This window comes from Muscardinus avellanarius, assembly GCF_963383645.1.
Source record: "Muscardinus avellanarius genome assembly, chromosome: 10".
NCBI classification, from domain to species: Eukaryota; Metazoa; Chordata; class Mammalia; order Rodentia; family Gliridae; genus Muscardinus; species Muscardinus avellanarius.
In genome coordinates this window covers 75,259,754-75,278,810 of record NC_137796.1, presented here as the reverse complement: position 1 = coordinate 75,278,810, position 19,057 = coordinate 75,259,754, and the positions used below count along the sequence as shown (strand labels likewise).

Genomic DNA, 19,057 nt, shown 5'->3' with positions numbered 1-19,057 from the left:
TCAGAGGCAGAATGCTTAGGGGTTCAATCCTCAGTATCACACACACTCAAAAAAACCTAATGTAAAATCTTATAGCCAGGCATGGTGGCACAAGCCTATAATCCTAGTACTTGGGAGGCTGAGACAGTTCAGAGTTAGCCTCTGAGGAAGATTCACAGTCAGCCCCAGCCATTTAGAGAAATATTGTTAAAAAAAAAAAAAAAAAAAAAGAGCAGGGTGCGGCAGCCCATACCTGCAATCCCAGTACTTGGGAGGCTGAGACAGGAGGATTGCAGGTTCGAAGCCAGCCTTGGCAATTTATAAAGCAAGGCCCTCCACAATTTAGTGAGACCCTGTTTCCAAATAAGGGATAAAAAATTAGGCTGGGGTATAACTTGGAGGTACTGGGTTCCTTCCCCAGTACCACAATAAAATAAATAAAATTTTAAAAAGGCTAAGGGGGATCTCATTCAGAGGTAAATGCCCAGGTTTAATCCCTAGTACACACACACACACACACACACACACACACACAAATAAAAAACCTAGTTCAAAATCTCGACAGTAAACCAGGCGTGGTGGCGCACACTTGTAATCCCCGCGCTTGGGAGGCAGAGATGGGGGATCGCACAGGTTCGAAGCCAGCTGTGCGCACTGGCTTAGGAGACCTTGTTTCCAAATAAAAATTTAAAAATAGGTCTGGGAGTGTAGCCCGGAAGTAGAAGGGCTTCCAGGAACCCCAGTGACACCAAAAAAAAAAAAAAAAAAATCTCGACAGTCTAATGAGCAGGTGTCAATGAAAGGACACATCTGACCAGTGAGGTAGAATGTAAAAAAGCATGGCCCTTGCAGGTAGCAGCTCCCGGGTACTTATCCTGGAAGTACTGGCCCCAACCCCATGCCCAAAGGTTCCAGGTTCTCAAAAACCACTTTATACAACTGGCGGACTAGCTTAAAACTCAGAGTGCTCATCTTCACATAAGAAGCATTTACTGAAACAGAACAAAGAGACCAAACCAGATCCCTTCAGCTTACTGAAAAGTAGGTTGAGAAAAGCTCTGCCGTACTCGAAAAAGCAACTCGAGTATGGTCGTCTTTCCCAACGCAACAGCATAAGAGCTTGATTCTGGTTTCCCACACGCTTGTAGCTGCTGTCTTGAGGCCATTAAGTAACTGGCTTGAATCATTACTATCCAGGTGACTGGGACCAGTCGAAGAATATGGAGCCATTTTCCCCCCCAGTGGGTCAAAGACAATGATAATGGTGACCACAGTGGCGGCGATGATGATCCAACTGCAAAACAGAGAGTGGAAAGGCTCAGTGACTGCGGCCACCTCCAGGTGCAGTCCGCGGTGCCCCCCCGGGGTTCCTCCATCTCCACAGAGGCCGTCCTTCCCGAGGAGGACGCGGGTCTCCCGGAACTCGGGAGACAAGCAACTGGTTTCTTCTAGACCTTTCCTCATGAACCCATTGCTAACTCGGGCCCCACAAAGATCAGTGCTAAAAGTAAACACTAGAGAGGAACATGGAGCTGTCTGGTAGGCGGCGTTGCAGCCTCGACACAGAAGCAGCAGGATCTAGCTCTCATTGGTCCCCACAGTCCAGGCCCTTATTCCTTAGTGCTCCAGAGTTCTTCCCAATAAAACTAAAAGAATTTCCATTTTCTGGAACACTCTGATAGTTCTTTTTCCACATGTTTAAAGATTTCCAGATTGTCCATGGTGTGAGGCCCTGTGAGTTCACAAGCGCTGTGCTGCTGGGAAGATGCACCTCCGTGAGCAGACTCCGCTGCCTCTGGCTGTGTAACTTCGGGGAAGGTGGTAATACCCTGAGCCTCAGTTCCCTTATTCCTAATAAGGAGACAGAACTAAATCTCTAAGATTTTTAGCCTAGAAGATGTGAAACCTTACTAGAGTATTATTCCCTATTCAAATTCTGACACTTTTATTTCTTCTCATTCTACCTTTAGTTTTTGTCTTTGTGTGGTCTTCTGCTTTCTTCCTTCTTATAAGAAGAGAGAGAGAATGCAGAAAAGTGAGAACCAATAAGAAAGAAAACATCGACAAATGCGTAATGGAAGATGAATTATTTCTCATGTACAAATAAGCTTTCACAAGTTACTCAGAAAGGCCCGATTCTAACTCTGTTAAGAAATCCACATGACACTGGGCTATCTGCCATGAGCTTAAGAAAGGCTTGTTTACCCTGCATCTCAAATGCATGTGTGATGAGAAGAAACAAAAAGAGAGAAGACCTCACCTGACAATGACGGTTGCAATGATGCCATTCACAACTGTCCTGTCACACTGGACACCGTCGGCCACCCATGTGGCCCCCAGAGAAGCCCAGACCATCTCTGGCAGAAACAGCGCTAGGCGGATGTAAATCAGCTTAGACATAGACTTCCGTGGTCCAGGGTTACAAATGGTTCCTGAAATACAGAAAACAATCAACTGCTCACTTGCCTCCTCAGAAAGGAGCTTCCTTTCCACAGCTATGAGAACATACATTTGTATGTACCAACATCCACCTTCTGCATCCCTCTACTTGTACTTGATAACCAATGCCCAAGTTTGACAGCAAGTGAGAACCTAGAGTTGGAAGCATGACAAAAAGCCTCAGCCATTTCTCTCCCTCCCTCCCTTCCTTCCTTCCTTTCTTTCTTTTTTTCTTTTTTTTTGCAGGACTTGGGATGAAAACCATGGGCATTCTATCTCCGAACTTCACCCCTAGCCCTATTTTTTATTCTTTATTTTGAAACAAGGTCTCACTAAGTAGTGGAGGGCGTCACTAAATAGCCAAGGCTGGCCTCAAACTACAATCCTCCTGTCTCAGCCTCCCAGGTACTGGGATCCCAAGTGTGCACCACCACGCCTGGCTTCACATTCATTCCTTAGACTCACTGGAGATTAAAGCTGCTTCTGGGTTCTGACAAGTGACACCATGTAATCACTGTCCAAATAGAGACTTCAGAGAGCAAAACGCAGGTGTTCTTTTATTTATTTATTTATTTATTTTGTGGTACTGGGGTTCCTGGAAACCCTTCTATCTCCGGGCTACACTCCTAGACCTATTTTTATATTTTTATTTGGAAACAGGGTCTCTTAAGCCAGCACGGCTGGCTTTGAACCAGCGCAATCCTCCTGTCTCCACCTTCCAAGCGCGGGGATTACACGCGTGCGCCACCACGCCTGGCTTTTGTTTTTGTGGGTTTGGGGATGGAACCCAGGAGCATTCTACCTCTGAGGTACACCCCCTGCCCTATTTTTTATTCTTTATTTTGAAACCAGGTCTCACTGAGTTGCAGAGGGCCTCATTAGCTGAGCTGTCCTCGAACCCCAATCTTTCAGTCTCAGCCTCCCAAATGCTGGGATTACAAGTGTGTGCCACCACGTCCAGCTAAAATTGTTAATAATTATGTTACTAGTCATGCAACAGAACTGTCCAAAGCAAATAGGGAGATAGGTGCCTATATTCTAACAGCCAGAAAAACGAGCTCCACATCTATGGAGATCTACATTGTCCTATATACCATCCTAACTATTTTATGCCCATTACTCTCCAATTCTCATGAACTGTGGGTTACTCATTATCCTATGTTACAAATGAAGAAACCTAAGTGGTGGTGGTGCACGCCTGTAATATCAGCACTTGGGAGGCTGAGACAAGAAGATTGCAGGTTTGCCCCCAGCCTCAGCCTCAGCTACTTAGTAAGGGGCTCTCTGTATCTTAGTGAGACCCTGTTTCAAAATTAGAAATAAAATGTAGGGCCTGGAGTGTAGCTTGGAGGTAGAATGCCCCTTGGTTCAATCCCCAGTACCGCCAAAAAAAAGGGGGGGGGGCTGATATGGGTACTTTCTAAAATATTCTCCAGGTAATCACTTTTTTTTTTTTTTGGTGGTACTGGGGGTGGAACCCAGAGGCTTTCTACATCCAGGCTACAATCCCAGACCTTTTTTTTAATATATACTTTATTTGGAAACAGGGTCTTACTAAGTTGCTGAAAGCCTAAGTAGCTGAGGCTGGCTTCGAACCCGTGTGATCCTCCTGTCTCAGCCTCCTAAGCGCAGGGATTACAAGCGTGCGCCACCACGCCTGGCTCAGGTATTCACTTTTGAAGTGAATTATTCTTTCCTTTTTCTTCTTCTTCTTCTTTTTTTTTTTTTTTTTTTTTTGCAGGTAGGGATGGAACCCAGAGGCATTTGACCTCTGAGCTACACCCTGCCCAATTTTTTATTCTTTATTTTTGTCTGGCTATACTTTAATTCTTGACATAAATATCAGCTCTCTCCCTTTGGGAAAAAGTTGTGATGAATACAAATCTAAGTAACATAAAAATGCCATATGAAAGCCAGGCGTGGTGGCTCACACTTGTAATCCTAGCATTTGGGAGGCTGAGATCAGATGATCGCGGTTCGTGGACAGCCTCAGCTACTTAGTGAGGCCCTTTGCAACTCAGTGAGACCCTGTTTCAAAAAATAAAAGAATAAGCTGGGTGTGGTGGTGCACGCTTGTAATCCCAGCATTCGGGAGGCTGAGATTGGATGATCGAGGTTCGCGGACAGCCTCAGCTACTTAGTGAGGCCCTCCGCAATTTTGTGAGACCCTGTTTCAAATGAAAAAGAATAAAAAATAGGGCAGGCCCCTGGGTTCCATCCCCAGACCTGCAAAACAACAACAACAAAAAAAAAAAAAAAGAAAAAGAAAAGAAAAGAAATAAAGAAAAGAAAAAAGAGAAGAATAAAAAATAGGGCTGGGAGCTGGGCGTGGTGGCGCACGTTTGTAATCCCCCTGCTTGGGAGGCGGAGACAGGAGGATCGCACAGGTTCGAAGCCAGCCTTGCTGACTTAAGAGACCCTGTTTCCAAATAAAAATATGAAAAATAGGTGTTGGGAGTGTAGCCCCGAGGTAGAAGGGTTTCCAGGAACCCCAGTACCACACACACACACACACACACACACACAAAAATAGGGCTGAGGGTGTAGCTTGAAGGTTGAACGTCCTGGGCTCAATCCCCAGTACCACAAACAAACACACACACACACACACACACACACACACACACACACACACACACGTCCCAACACTGTCTGTAGTACCTCAGCTTGAAATACAAGTGATAATAGTTATCACTGATGCACTAATGAACATAGACAAGGAAGCAAAACTGGAGTGTTTCTGATTAAGCTTCCAGAAAATAAATAAGATACAGAATACAAGTCTCCTTTACATTGGGTATGTCTAAGAAACATTTTTATTTTATTTCCTTATTTACTTTCTCCTCAAGGTCAAGAGGCTGGTGTGGACCTGGCCACTGCAGTAGGTACCCTGACTTGATGTGCCATTATCAAGAAGCACAGCTGTGCTGGAATGTCCCCCACAGTCTTCCTTAAATGACCTATGGCCTTTAACAGCCACAGCCACGTATGAGGAAGAGCAACAAGGAGAAGGCCTGCGCCACTGAATTGCCTCTAGCCCCCGCAGCCATCTTCTCCAGCAGGAGATAAGCAATGAGCTCCTGAGAAACACATCCAGAGAAGGAGACACCCCGTAACTGAAGCCAAATATGATGAATGGCAGCCTTTATTTGTCAAGGGTGTTCTCCTGTTAAAATGTGGTAGTCATGAGAATGGACTGTTCCTAATTAAACCACCCACACAAGAGCAACTATCTCCCAAGATTTCATTTGGGAGATTCTCTGATCAAAAACAGAAACGACCGTTGGGTATGGTGGTGCTACCCTCTAATACCAGTACTTGGGAGGCTGAGACAAGGGAACTGCAAGTTCAAGGACAGCCTCGGTAACTTAGCAAGACTCTTAGCAACTCAGGAAGACCCTGTTTCAAAAATAAAAAGGCTAGCCAGGGGTGGTGGCACATGCTTGTAATCTCAGTGCTTGGGAGGCTGAGACAAGAAGATTGTAGTGAGGCTCTCAGCAGCTTAGTGAGACCTTGTTTCCAAATAAAATATAAAATAGGTCTGGGAGTGTAGCCCAGAGGTAGAAAAGCCCCTGGCCTGGGCTCCATCCCCAGTATCACTATAAATAAATTAAGTAAGTAAGTAAGTAAGTAAGTAAATAAATAAATAAATAAGTAAATAAGCAAGCAAGCAGGCTGGGAGTGTAGCTTGGAGGCAGAATGCCTGTGGGTTCATTCTCTAGTACCAAAGGAAAAAAAAAGAAATAAAAAAAGATCACAATATCAATATTGTTCTCAACAAATCTAGATATGTTTATAACTAAGAAAAAGGGGGTTAGTCTTTTAGATAAAGATGACTAAATTTTATTTGTTCCAAATGCTCCCTCTACAACTGGTGATTTTTTAAAAGAGAGAATATCAGCCCCAAATTAAATATACATTTTCCTTCAGCTCAAATGACAAATTATTGAGAATTGACTAGTTAAACAAAAGCAGCAATAGAAATTATTCATGTACCAAGAATAAAATTTACCAACATATTATCTTTAAATAGACCTGAAAATTAAAGTTTATTTTTTAAAAAATACATTGATTCTAGCTGGTCGTGGTGGCGCACGCTTGTAATCCCCGCACTTGGGAGGCTGAGACAGGAGGATTGCGCAGGTTTGAAGCCAGCCTCTGCTGGCTTAGGAGACCCTGTTTCCAAATAAAATATAAAAAATAGGTCTGGAAGTATAGCCTGGAGGTAGAAGGCCCCTGGGTTTTCATCCCTAGTACCCCCCCACACACACACAAGTTGATTCTGTGCAAGTAATGCATATAAAGGTTAAAAAGTTCTAATAGGTCAAGTAGGTATAAAGTAAATTTTAGTGGTGAGTGTATATCAGAGGCAGAGTTCTTACCTAGCATGATAATGCCCTGGGTTTGCTCCCCAACATCACACACACAAAAAAAATTTTTTAAAGTAAATTTTAAATATTCCTCCCACCCTTGAGCCCCTAGTCCTTCAGCTACCATCCCTAGAAGGAAACCAATGGCTGTGTATCCTCCCAGGAAGTCTATTCATGAAAATGTATATAGCCTTTGAGGAAAAAGCAGCAAATGATATAAAATGTCTTGTACCAGCTGGGCATGGTGGCGTATGCTTGTAATCCCAGTACTTGGAAGGCTGGGAAAGGAGGATCTGGATTTGTGGACAGCCTCAGCTACTTAGGCCTTTTGCAACTCAGTGAGATCTGTTTCAAAATAAAGAATAAAAAATAGGGATGGGGCATAGCTCGGAGGTAGAATGCCCCTGGGTTCCAACCATAGTACTGCAAAAAAAAAAAAAAAAAAAAAAAAGTCTTGTACCTTAGTCCATTATAAATCAACCCTTATCTGTTCACAAAGCTGATCACAAAGTTCTCTCTCCCCCTTCCACCATGCAACTTGCTTTAGTGCCAGCAGCCTAGGGGCAGAGGTCAAGCAATAGTTCTGGGTCACAGTCTGCTCTGCATAAGATACTAGAGAGGCCCTGGGGGATGATGCTGCCGTAAATCCAAATCCATGGACTTTTTTTTTGGGGGGGGTTCAATCCCTAGTACTACAAAAATAAATAAATAAATAAATAAATAAATAAATAAATAACAGTTTACTTAACTAGTGACCTGTGGACAGGAGTAATTCTTTCTAATCTTGTTTCTTTCTTTCTTTCTTTCTTCTTTTTTTTTTTTTTTTTTTTTGGTGGTACTGGGGTTCCTGGAAGCCCTTCTACGTCCGGGCAACACTCCCAGACCTATTTTTATATTTTTATTTGAAACAGGGTCTTTTAAGCCAGTGAGGCTGGCTCCGAACCAGTGCGATCCTCCCTGTCTCTGCCTCCCAAGAGCGGGGATTACAAGTCTGCGCCACCACGCCTGGCGACTTTCTAATCTTGTTTCTACAAACAACACTGCAATGAAGATACTTACATGGACTCCTTTGTACAAGTGCAAATATATAGGAATAAACTGATACGTATACACATATTGCCATACTGGCCCCTCTTAAAAAATTCAGTTAGATTCCCAACAACAAAATAAGCTACCTATTTCTGCCCAGCCTCACCAACACAATGTAAAGTTTTCTTCTTTGTGATGGAGGCTGGATATTTTATACATTTAGAAATCATGTATCTCCATGTTCTTTTTCTCCTGCCCATGGGTGCTTTTCCTATTCATTACAGAAACCCTTACATACTAAGGAGATTGCCTCTTTTTGTCTTGTATTATAAATACCTTCTTGTTTTTAAAATTGTATTCATTGAAATTGATAAAAACTTTTTTGTGTGTGGTGCTGGGCTTTTTTTTTTTTTTAACCTCTGAGCTATATATCCACCCCTACTCTATTTTTTATTTGAAAATAGGTTCTCACTAAATTGCAGAGGGCCTCACTAAGTAGCTGAGGCTGTCCACGAATCTGGATCCTCCTGTCTCAGCCTCCCAAGTACTGGGTATATTATAAATCGTGTACCACCATACCAGGCTAATAAATGTTTTTTTAAAAATAAGAATCCAGCCGGGTGTGGTGGCGCACGCTTGTAATCCCTGCGCTTGGGAGACAGAGACAGGAGGATCGCGCAGGTTCGAAGCCAGCCACGCGTGCTGGCTTAGGAGACCCTGTTTCCAAATAAAAATGTCTGGGAGTGTAGCCCAGAGGTAGAAGGGCTTCCAGAAACCCCAGTACCACAAAAATAAAAATTAAAAAAAAAAAAGAATCCAGTACTAATTATTTGTAGCAAATCAGTAATTAAACTAACATGTTTTTATTTATTTTTAAATATTTTTAGTGGTACTGGGGATGGAACCCGGGGCATTCTACCTCTGGGCTATATTCCCAGACCTATTTTATATTTTATTTGGAAACAGTTTCTCACTAAGTTGCTGACAGCCTCACCAAGTAGCTGAGAATGGCTTCAAACCTACAGGATCCTCTTGTCTTAGCCTCCTAAATTACAAGAGTGAACCACCACGCCTGGATTTTTTGATTTTTTTTTTTTTTTTTTTTGTAGTACTGGAGATTCTACCTCTGAATTACTTCCCCAGCCCGAATTTTTATTCTTTATTTTGAAACAGTGTCTCACTAAGTTGTGGAGGGCCTCACTAAGTAGCTGAGGCTGGGGGCAAACCTGCAATCCTCCTATCTCAGCCTCCCAAGTACTGGGATTACAAATGTGTGCTACCACACTCAGCTCAGCATAATGTTTTTCATAAAATGTTGTTTTCAGTTCAGTTGGGATCCCTCTAGTCACAAGCAACAAGAAATCCAACTCAAACTGGTTTAAAGGCAGGAAGGACCTGTAGGGAGTCAAGGGGCATCATGCTTCTCACAGCACTGCCTTTTAATTTAATTTAATTTTATTTTGGTACTGCGGATTAAACCCAGGGACATTCTACCTCTGAGCTACACCCCCAGCCTATGTTATTTTTTTTATTTTGAAACAAGGCATCACTAAGTTGCTGAGGCTTCCTTTGAACCTGTGATCCTCCTGTCTCAGCCTGACAGATACTGGGATTAAAAGCATGTGCCACAACTCCCAGCTTGTGTTTTTTATTCTGAAATAGGATCTCACTATATTGCTGAGGCTGGTCTTGAACCTGTGATTCTCCTGTCTCAGCCTTAAGTACTAGGATTACAGGTGTTTGCCCCCACACAGAGCTCAGAGCACAGCTTTCTTCGGTGTGCCTGCTCATCCTGGGTTGTGGGTGGAGAAGCAGCACCAATTCAGAAAGAAAAACACATGTGGCTTCTGGATTTTTGCTATATGGGCAAGGAAGCACTTCCCCAGAACCTTCCAGCAAATATTCCTGATTTTCACTGGCCCAAACCAGATCCCATGTCCATTGCTGAACCATACATCCACACAGGAGGATCATTCCTGAGCTGGGCTTATGACCAGCTTCTCTGACACATGCTTGGTATGTGGGAGATGGGGAATGCACTAAATAAAACTGGGTTCTATTTGGAGGAGGTTGCAGGATAGTCAACCCACGATGCTGCCATGACCTGCAGGTGAATCCTGAGCTCTGATCATGGGTATGTCATGGTGCAGGCATCATGGGAATATCTAGGAGAAATGAATATGAGCATCCATCACAGGAATGTGAATGTGCCCTGACACCAAAAAGTATATGAAGAAAAACAAATGTTAAGAGGAAAATAGTTTATGGTCTAAACAGAATGTAACATATATGAACAAAAAAGAGTAAATAAATCAGATAATGCTATCTTTAAAATTACACCAGTCTAAACTCTTAATGTTTTAGAAGTATCATATTGCTAAGCCAAGCTATAAACATTCAGTTCCTTCTTTTCTTTCTTTCTTTCTTTCTTTCTTGGTACTGGGGATTGTACTCAGAGGCATTCTACCTCTGAACTAGACCACCAGCCGTGTGTGTGTGTGTGTGTGTGTGTGTGTGTGTGTGTGTGTGTGTGTGTAATTTTTGTTGGTACTAGGAATGGAAACCAGGGGCATTCTCCTCCAAGCTATCCCCCTAGCCCTACTTTTTTTATTCTTTATTTTGAAATAGGGCCTCACTGAGGCTGTTCGTGAACTGCGATCCTCCTGTCTCAACCTCCCAAAAGCTGGATTTACAATGTGTGCCACCATACCTGGCTTGTTTTTTTTTTTTTTGAAACAGAGTCTGAGGCCTCACTAAATAGCTAAGACTGGCCACCAACTTAGTGATCCTCCTTTCTCAGCTTCCCAAGCACTGAGATTATAAGTGTATGTTATCACACCTGGTTTCAACTCCTTCTTTTCCTTCAGCATTTGCGCCAATGAAAACTCAGACCTGGGGAGCAACACAGACAACAGAACTTGGACCTGCTTCAATCTAGACTCCATGCATCCATTTTTGGAGGTATACTAAAATACACTGAGCTCTATTTTCTATAAGTTATCATAGTAAATGAGCACATGCCATGCTTCTTAGTCATCCAAAACTCTTAAGTTCTTTCCTCATGAAATACTTTGTCACTAAGATCTCACCCCACACATTTCTTCCATGAGCTAATACGTGTTTCTGCCCATCATTCCAATCTGTAAGAAATATTTATCTATTTATTTACTTATTGATTGACTGATGATAGATTGTGGTGCTGAGGATTGAATCAAGGGACATTTCACCTCCATGTTACATCCCCAACCCTATTTAAATTTTTATTTGGAAACAGGGTCTCCCTAAGTTGTTACAGCTGGTTTCAAACCTGTGATCCTCCTTACCAGCCTCCCAAATACTGGAATTACAGACGCTTGCCACGATGCCTAGCTAAAATTCTTGACTCTGTCACTTGCTATATCAGTCACCCTTTCAGTGTACTGTCATCATCTACAATTTGATAAGCATCTTCCTACATCCTGACTCAAGCAGTGCTAACACACCAGAACAAGGTGGATGGTGACATGTCATACAGCCCTTCTTCTGCCTGCTGAATTTTTATTTACTAATGCATCTCTTTACTAGTCATCAACAGTGATCAGTTCATCTTATGAACCACAGCAATCAAAGAATTCCAACATTTCTAGAGAGAGCCTCAGAGAAATGATTGCATATAACTAAAATATGTAGAAAAAACTGATCTTCAGAAGTAGGTATAGCCTGGCATGGTGGCACATACCTATAATTCCAGTGTTTTGCTTTTTTGTTTTTGTATAGCATTTGGGATAGAACCTAGGGACATTCTACCTCTGAGCTATATCCCCAGCCCTATGTTATTTTCATTTTGAAACAGGGTCTCACTAGGGTGGTGAAAGTCTCACTATTTGCTGAGGCTGTCCTTGAACCTTGATCCTTCCTCCTTCTGTCTCAGCCTCCCAAGTATTAGGATTACAAGGATGTGCCACCACACCCAGTTTATAAGACCTAGTTCAATCCCCAGTACCACCAAAAAGAAAAATAAAAAATGCTGGATATGTAGTTCAATGTAACTATAGAGGTAGAATGCCCCTGGGTCCAATCATTTAAAAATATTTTTTAAATGGGTGAACTGTATAGTATGCAAATTATCACAATAAGGCTATTAAGTGAAAAGAATAAGTATCAAATAGAAAAGGTTACTCTTTACCTTTCATGCTGACACATACTATGGCCCACACAGTACATATAATGACTGCCAGAAGAACAATGAGAACGATCAGGTAACTGCTGAGTAGAACTCCACCAGCACAGTCCAGCTTCCCTCTGTGCATGACGTACAAAGTCAGAATGCCAATCCACCTGTTCAGAAACAGGGAGGATCAGAAAAGGAATTCAAGGAGCTGTTTTGTAAAACATGAAATAAAAAAGTAAAGGGAGTTAATGTTTTCCAAAACAAGGTAGGGCTCGCTGTGGAACATAATTCTCACCAACAAAAGAACCACTAAGTCAGCTGGGTGTGGTGGCACACATGCCTGTGATACCAATGCTTGGAGGACAAGAGGATCACAGGTCTGAAGACAGGTTCAGCACGTAGTGAGACATTCATCAATCTAGCGGGACTCTGTTTCAAAATAAAAATAAAACTGGGCTAGGGGTGTAGCTCAGAGTTAAAATGCCCCTGGGTTCAATCCCCAGCAACACACACACACACACACACACACACACACACACACCCACACCTAAGTCAACTAAAGAACATAGCTTTCTTTTTTCTTAAAGATTTCTATAATTCCTATTTTTAATCACTGTTCTTATTCTATGCCTGCCATAATCCATTTAAAACCATAAATAAGCCGGGCGTGGTGGCGCACGCCTGTAATCCCGGCACTCAGGAGGCTGAGACCGGAGGATCGCGGGCAGCCTCAGCTACCTAGTGAGGCCCTCTGCAACTCAGTGAGACCCGGTTTCAAAAAAAATAAAGAATAAAATGCCCCTGGGTTCCATCCAGACCCGCAAGAAAAAAAAAAAAAAAAAAAAAGAAAAAGAAAAAAGAAAACCAACAACAAAAAACTAAAACTAAAATAAAATAAACAAATTAAAACCATAAATAAGTAAATACAATGTAAGCTGCTGGAAAATCATCCATTATGACTCAGAGATATGCAACTGGTAAACCAAACTATATGGTTAATTATGAATGGAAATTTATACATTTTTAGATTAATATAAAATTAACAAACATTGTAATCTGTTGTGTTGTAATTCAAAATCAAGAGGCAAGGAACTAAGCTATGCAAAGATATTCCAAAGTAAAGACTGATAAAGTCAAAAGAAGCCCACTGGCCTCATAACTACATTTTTGTAATTCAGTGCAGAATAATGAAAGTCAACACTATTACAAAGTAATAGTCCCTAGAGGGATTTCAGCAGAATACAGAGCATCATGTGGCAAGAATGTCTTACTGAAGATTCAAGTCAGGGGTGGTGGCACATGCTTGTAATCCCTGCACTTGGGAGGCTGAGACAGGAGGATTGCATAGGCTGGAAGCCAGCCTCAGCTAGTGAGGCTCTCAGCAACTTAGTGAGACCCTGTTTCCAAATAAAATATAAAATAGGTCTGGGAGTATAGCCCGGAGGTAGAAAGCCTCTGGGTTCCATCCCCAGTACCACCAAAAATAAATTAATTAATTAAAAAAATAAAAAACCCAAAGGGCTGTAAATAAAAGGAATGAGCCTGGGTTCAATCTCAAGTACCAGAAAATAATAATAATAATAATAATAAAGATTTAAGCCCAGACCTCTTAGGAAGTGAAACTGGGAAGTGAGAATTTGGTTCTTTTGTAAAGTTCTTGTGTGAGACCCTGGGTTTGAGCCTCAGCACTGGTGGGAGGAAATAAAAGAGAAGAAAGAAAGAAAGAAAGAAAGAAAGAAAGAATTGAATTGGACTAGATAACGTTTTGTTTCTGTCAATTTTGTAATACCAGGCTCCATGTATAGAGATAATAACAGGAAAATGATCTCAGAAAAACTTGGCTCTGAAAACTAGAAAAATTCTGAGAAAGCATATTTCTTGTTTTTATATTCCTCCCCCCAAGAATCAACTTTTTCATAAAACTGATATTCCCTGCCCAGACTCTCTGCTAACTGACTTCATGCACGAATGCTGCTTCCCAGATTCCACACATTGAAAGAGAACGGAGCCTGGCACTGTGGCGCGCACCTGTTAATACCAGTACTTGGGAGGCTGAGACAGGAGGATCGCAGGTTCAAGGACACCCTCAACAAGTAGTGAGATTCTCATCGACCTAGCGAGACTGTTTCAAAATAAAAATAAAATAGGGCTGAGTAGACTGCACGTGGGTTCAATCCCCAGTAACAACTGCACGTGGGTTCAATCCCCAGTAACACACACACACACACACACACACACACACACACACACACAAATACAAGAGTCTAAATTGCTGCCTGACTGCCTCATAAAATTCAGCCACGAACGGCTCAAGAATGGCAAGGAAGAGCACTGTTTTCCAACTTCAATTTTGCAGGAGCAGGTTCTTTGCTAGTGGCTGCACCAGGCTCAAGAAAGGACAGCTCGAGGCCACGACTTTTGGTAGGTAGTGACGTCTTCGCTCCCCCTGTGCCAGGCTTTAGGGCCCCACCCGGGGCGGTGCTGCTGCCCTGCGGCGCAGTGTCCCGGGGCCGCCCGGCGAACCGCTCGGGGTCTGCTTGCCATCAGTCGCAGGCGGAGAGCGCCAGCACCGACCCCTCCGCGGCGGCGCGCACTACGCCGGGAACGCGCCGCGGCGCCGGGTGAGCGGGCACCTCCGTCGCCGCGGGCGCGCGCCCCCGCCCCTCCTCGGCGCTGTCCAGCCACCAGCCGAGCGGCCGCGCTTACCACAGCACTCGCAGGAACAGCTCGAAGAACCCAGGGAACACCAGGTCGTCGCTGGCGATGGCCCAGCGCCGGCCGAAGAGCACCATTCCCGGCATTGCGCAGTCGCGGCCGCGCGGCCTCAACCACACGCCCGGCACGGCGCGCCACTTGCAGCCCCGAGCTCTCCGGGCTCCGCCGGCGAACTCCGCCGCGAGCCCGCGCAGGCGTAGGCGCACGCGAGGGTCTGCGCATGCTCACGCGGGGACAAGGCCGGCGCCTGCGCAGGACGCCACGCCCCCTGCTCTCCTCCACCGCCGCCCCGGCGTCCCCGGACTTCGTTCGCACGCTGGACCCTAAGCCGCAGGCTGGCATCAGTAGGTCTATTTTATAACTTCGAAATGAATTACCCAAATCAAAGTATAGCTCTTGAGAAGGTGAATGACTCATCATGCTGTGTGTGTATATGGTTCTGGGGGATTGAACACAGGGGCATTCTACCTCTAAGCTACACCCCTACCCTCTTTTTTTTTTTTTTTGAAACGGGGTCTCGCTAGATCGTTGAGGCTCGCTACATTGCTGAAGCTACGCTTGAACCCGTGATTCTCCTGTCCCTTCTCCCAAGTACTGGGACAAGTGTGCGCCACCCCGCCCTGCTCATCACGCCTTTTTGTTGTTGTTATTGTTTTTAGTTAGGCGTAGTGGCGCGTGCTTGTCATCCTAGTACTTGGGAGGCTGAGACAGGAGGATCACAGGTTCTCGGCCAGCTTCAGCAACTTAGCGAGCCCTCAACAATTTGGTGAGACCCTGTTTCAAAATATAAATAGGGATGTGGATGTAGCTCGGAGGTAGAATGACCCTGGGTTCAACCCATCATTCCCACAAAAATAAACAATAAAATGGAAACACTTGAGGGCTGCCCAACACTTGAGGGCTCGCCATGAGTATTCTTCCGAGACTTGGCATTTTATATCTTCATATTAACTTGGAAAATCGGATCTTTAACATCTTTCATTTTTTTCCCAACTGGTTGGTTCATAGCCTCAGTTTCTGATTAGGACGTGACTGTCTGATTTGAGTAAGTCCTATGACTCAGATAAAAAATAATCGTACTTTAGTGTTCACCACTGTTGTCTACATTGGATGGAGGGGGGCATTTTTTTTTTTTTTTGGCCTGTCTCAAACGAAAAATAAAAATGGCTAAGATGTGTATCCTCGTGTCATTATTTAAAAAAATAATGGTTATGTTGCAACTTGCTTATAAATTGTAGGTATAAAAGCAGGAATTATTTTAAACCTGGAAGAGAAACACCTTACAGAACCTAGGCAAGATTCCACATTTCAGAGGATCAGACCTCTGAGGGGGGCACGTTCTAGGCAGTTCAGGTTACCTGGAAATTCCACATCTAGCCACTAGAGGGCAAAACCACACAGAAAAAAACCCACTAGTACCCAAGAGTCAATTTCTCTCTCTCTTCTCCAACAAGGATTTTGAACCTTCTGGCAGAACTGACCACTGTCATAAACTGGGCCAGAGAAGCTCCTGCCAGTACCAGATTCCAGACAGCTTTCAAGGGTGCTGTCTCTAAGGAGGGGAAAAGGGGTCTTGGGAGGGACTGTGTACCAAACTCTGTATTGCGAGCTTTACCAGCAGAGGCTCTTTTAAGCCTCACAGAAATCCTATGGCAGTAGTTTTACTGTGTAACAGGGGGATGAGGCTCATATTAAATCCCAGGCCAGTCAGGCATGGTGGCACATACTTGTAATCCCAGTCATTGGGAGGCTGAGACAGGAAGATCACAAGTTCATCGCTAGCCTCAGCTAATTATTGAGGTCTTCCACAACTTAGACCCTGTTTCAAAATAAAAGAATAAAAAATAGGCTGGGGTGTGGCCTGGAGGTAGAATGACCCTGAGTCCAATCCCCAGTAGTTCAAAAATAAATAAATCCCAGGGTTTAGCAGTTGAGACTCTTAATACTTGTCTGAGCCCAAAGCTTGAGCTTTTTATTTAGGGTTCCTTTAAACAATATAATTTTGTGTGTGGTAGTGGAAGTGGAACTGAGGGACTTTTCTACCTCCGGGCTATACTCCCAGACCTATTTTATATTTTATTTGGAAACAGGGTCTCACTAATTTGCTGAGAGCCTAAGTAGCCGAGACTGGCTTCAAACCTGTGTGATCCTCCTGACTCGGCCTCCCAAGTGCTGGGATTACAAGTGTGCACCACCACGCCTGGCTTAAAACAATATAATTTCTATCCAAAGTATTTCTCTACCTGTATCTCTCTTGGCCAGAGCATGAGGCAGCAGGAAACTTGATTCAAACACTCTGACTGAACTGGACAGGCCCAGATTGGTATTGTCTCAGAAGTTTTTTGTTTTGTTTTGTTTGGTACTGGGGATGGAACCCAGAGGCATTCTACCTCTGAGCTACACCCCCAGCCCTATTTTTTATTCTTTATTCTTTTGAAACAGGGTCTGAGTTGCAAAGGGCCTAAGTAGCTGAGGCTTTCTGTGAACCCTGATCCTTCTGTCTCATTCTCCCAAATGCTGGGACTACAAGCATGCGCCACCACGCCCAGCCCAAAAGCTTTTATAAATGTGAACTCTATTTGTTTTCATGATTTCATTTTTAAAAATTCACATATACATGGACTGGGGGAATATCTGAGTGGTAAAGCATTTGCCTAGGATGTATGAGTTCCCAGGTTCCATAAGAAGAAGAAAAGAAAAATCAATTCACAGACACATAAAAACACTTCAAAAATATTAATTACCTGATAACCTTTATTTAGGAAATGAAATAACTATGAAACAGTGCTTCATAAGGTGTGTTGCACAAGGCAAGGCCTTTGTTTCCAACTCAGGCACTCTCCTTAATACGATGTCATCTTAGTTGACCATAAAATGGTGGTAACATCTTGCCCAATTTTTTTTTTACTTGGGAAGAACGACTACAAAAGGCTTTTGACATGCTGAGGTTCCAGATCCTTGTTCTGTGCATTGTGCTCTGCAATGAGTGACCCCAGCTTGTGTCTGATTTACATGCACAAAGACAAGTGTGAGCCCCCCCACCCCACCCTAACCCCGAGTGTGGGCGGCAGCAGTCTTGATTTACTGCAACGGAATTTCCCACCTTTCCTCCACACTCTCAGAATTGTCCCAAGGAAGATGAAAACAGACCACAGCAACTAAATGAAGACTAAGATGCTGGGAAGAAAGGTTCTCTGATACATAAAGCAAAAAGATGAGGCAAAAGGGAAACAGTAAGATGAGAGCCACAAGAGGCATTAAAATATGCAATTATACCACCAATTTAGAAAGATGTTAAGACCCACATTAAATAAAAATACAACTCATCCAGCTCCCTCCATGAGACATTTTAATGCAGGAAGCAAAAACACTACATCCTCCTTGTAGTAAGCACTGTTAGTGTTCAACACTTTCATATTCATATGGTGCATCATATAAAAACAAAGTCATATACTTTTGCATAAATCAGAAAATGTTGCAAATCAATATAATGGCAAAATCAGGAGGAAAAATTCTAGTATTTCCACAAAATACAGAAGGTTTTACAGATTATTACAAGTGGACTTAAAATGTCTGCAGCCCCATACAGCTTTTGCTGCCAAATGAAAAACAAAAATATCATCTCCGATATAGGCTGTTCAGAAGCCTAATCATAAAAGAATTTATTCTATGTTTAATGTTTATTTAGGATGGTAACAGGCAAGAGCTCATTTGAAAAAGAATAGAATATAAGGAATGGTAATTGGTGCTGTCAATTTAAAAAGCTATAAATCATTTTACTACCCAAAAGGGATAAAAAAAAAATAATTCAATCTGAGCATGGGCATGGTGATAGTAATTTTTGGAACTGCAAATGAAAGTGATAGGTAACAATTTGTGTTCAATTCCTCAGAGTAGTCTTATATCCAAACGAATCATTACAGTCCCTCCCATCACACACTCAGTTGGGAAGCAGCCCAGAACCCCGCCCATGAATTCTGGCACCCTTGGGAGAGTCTCAACTTGAACTTCTCAGCAGGGGTGAAGGGCAGGCACCTTTGGTGACTCTTAGCTGATACCCCATCTACATTCAGAACCTTAACATTTTGGTAATGAAAGCCATGTGACTTGCAAGTCATCCCCACTGACCTTACATGTAGTGTTATGATGTCCACACAAGGATTTCCATGGCAGGTGGGAATAAATTTGGACAGATACATAACAGAACATAGTGTCTTGGGTTCAAACAGATATAGCTCATCTTTTGGCAAAAAAATAAATATAGTGGAATGTAAGTTTGATAGATGTTAAAATATATAATCTACCAACTGTCAAGGAGTACAATTTCATTGCAGACATAAAGAATCAACAATTTCAAAGAATTTTTTTAAAATAA

The 19,057-nt window shown here is 43.1% G+C and overlaps 1 protein-coding gene across 1 annotated transcript in view; it reads right to left on the bottom strand.

The window, feature by feature from the left end:
* Positions 1 to 14,768, bottom strand: part of DAGLB (diacylglycerol lipase beta) — a gene marked incomplete at both ends in the record, with an annotated part of 40,931 nt that extends 26,163 nt beyond the window's left edge. The window contains 4 exons of the mRNA XM_080702776.1: positions 1,015 to 1,273; positions 2,240 to 2,411; positions 11,983 to 12,134; positions 14,674 to 14,768. Of these exons, the coding sequence (XP_080558902.1) occupies positions 1,015 to 1,273; positions 2,240 to 2,411; positions 11,983 to 12,134; positions 14,674 to 14,768 (678 nt within the window). The remainder of the gene's footprint in view (positions 1 to 1,014; positions 1,274 to 2,239; positions 2,412 to 11,982; positions 12,135 to 14,673) is intronic.
* Between the last annotated feature and the right edge of the window lie 4,289 nt (positions 14,769 to 19,057).